Source organism: Notolepis coatsorum (genome assembly GCF_963971535.1).
Source record: "Notolepis coatsorum genome assembly, chromosome: 6".
NCBI classification, from domain to species: domain Eukaryota; kingdom Metazoa; phylum Chordata; class Actinopteri; order Aulopiformes; family Paralepididae; genus Notolepis; species Notolepis coatsorum.
In genome coordinates this window covers 164,863,354-164,865,344 of record NC_140170.1, presented here as the reverse complement: position 1 = coordinate 164,865,344, position 1,991 = coordinate 164,863,354, and the positions used below count along the sequence as shown (strand labels likewise).

General features: G+C 39.5%; 1 protein-coding gene across 1 annotated transcript in view; it reads right to left on the bottom strand.

The window, feature by feature from the left end:
- Window positions 1-663, bottom strand: part of kbtbd8 (kelch repeat and BTB (POZ) domain containing 8) — a gene marked incomplete at its 5' end in the record, with an annotated part of 93,314 nt that extends 92,651 nt beyond the window's left edge. Inside the window, one exon of the mRNA XM_084315805.1 lies at window positions 633-663. Coding sequence (XP_084171931.1) covers window positions 633-663 — 31 coding nt within the window. The remainder of the gene's footprint in view (window positions 1-632) is intronic.
- Between the last annotated feature and the right edge of the window lie 1,328 nt (window positions 664-1,991).

Sequence of the window (1,991 nt, the reverse complement as noted above, 5' to 3'; positions counted from 1 at the left end):
ATGTGGGCAGTCATTCTCGCATATGAGGAACATTAAGACCAACCTACGCTCACGTTTAACTGATGGAAGCCTCAACGCCTGCATGAAGCTCAACCTCACCACGTATGAACCAGACTACAAGGCCATCAGCAAAACCATGCAGCACCAGAAGTCGCATTAAAAGTAAGACATATTTAATTTATTATACGTTAAAAATACTATATGGCTCTCAATGAAATATATTTAGAAATATTTGGCTTTTATGGCTCTCCCAGTCAAAAAGGTTCCTGACCCCTGCTTTAGACAGATCAACAAACAATGCTGCACAGTGGTTTTTCTTGTCCAGTGCTTCAATTATGTCATTTGAGACTAGCATAGTCGCTGAAGTAGTACTATGGCCTGATCTGAAGCCTGACTGAGACTCGTTAAGAATATTATGGTCAGTTAGAAACTTTTTCAGTTGTTCGTTTACAAGAGATTCAAAGACTTTGGCCATTACAGATAGTCTGGAAATAGGGCGATAGTTATTTAGGTCAGAGGGGGGTCTCCGCCCTTTAGCAAGGGGAGAACCATGGCCGACTTCCATGAGCTCGGTAATTCACCAGCACAAAGACTGAGATTCAAAATAGAGGTTATGGGTTCTGCAATCAGACCTGCAGCAACTTTGAAGAAGAACGCCTCCATCTTGTCTGGGCCTGAAGATTTCGTTACATCTAGGCTCATTAAAGCTTTGTGAACCTGAGAGGTCAAGATGGGGGCAAAGGTGAACAGTTGACCAGGGTCAAGCTGTCTGCAATATCCATTTTGCCCTTGATTTCACTCCGATTTACCCTTAAGAGATCAAGAAGGCTGTTTGGAGTGATAGAACCTGAGGAGGATTTAACAAGTTTCCAAAACGTTGCAGGGTTATTCAAATCGTCATGCATTGCATTAAGATAGTAGGCACATTTAGAGTTTTTAATCAGCTTAGTGCATTTGTTTCTTAATGTCCTATACAGATTCCAATCTAATGGAATATTCGATTTCTTTGCTTTAGCCCAGGCAGTGTCTCTCTGTCGAATGAGAGAGAGGACATAGAATCATTAAACCAGGGGTTGTCTTTACCGCTTATCCTAGAGGTCCTAAAAGGAGCATGCTTGTCACATATAGCCAAGAAGGTGGATTTAAAAGAATTCCATGCTAATTCAACATCGGTCATAAGTGAAACAATGTGTAAATCACTATTAAAAACATCATGTAGAAACGCTTGCTCAACTTATACAGTCATCAGAGCAGGGCTGGTCAAAGTAGGGCCCACGGGCCAAATGTATCCCTCCACAACAGTCTTCATGGTCCTGCAATGGGTTCCAGAAATCAATAAGATAGTCTGTTTGGTCTTTTGAATTTTTGAATTTATTGACTAAATCATCTTTGAGGAGAGATTTTGAAATAACTTAGTATTACTATTGACATAAGATCTAAGCCACTGTTATGTACTTTTTAAACATTATATTTCATATATAATATATTATTTTTATACATTACTACTATATAGAATATTACTAATATAACTGTCTATAGTACTGTAGGTAGAGAGATAACAGAAGAGAATAGTCATTCTTATTTTTTCGTATTAACTTCTAGTGAAGAATAGTACATTAGTGAAATTAAACTATTCCCTATTAAGTACCTTAACCCTTTCCCTACCACACTACCAAATGGTTAACCCTTTCACTGCAACAATACAGAAGGTGAACCCTTTCACTGCCACACGACAAAGGGTTAACCCTTTCACAACCACACTACAGAAGGTTAACCCTTCCACAACCACACTACAGAAGGTTAACCCTTTCACTACCACACTACAGAAGGTTAACCCTTTCACAACCCCACTACAGAAGGTTAACCATTTCACAACCACACTACAGAAGGTTAACCATTCCACAACCACACTACAGAAGGTTAACCCTTTCACTACCACACCACAGAAGGTTAACCCTTTCACAACCCCACTACAGAAGGTTAACCATTTC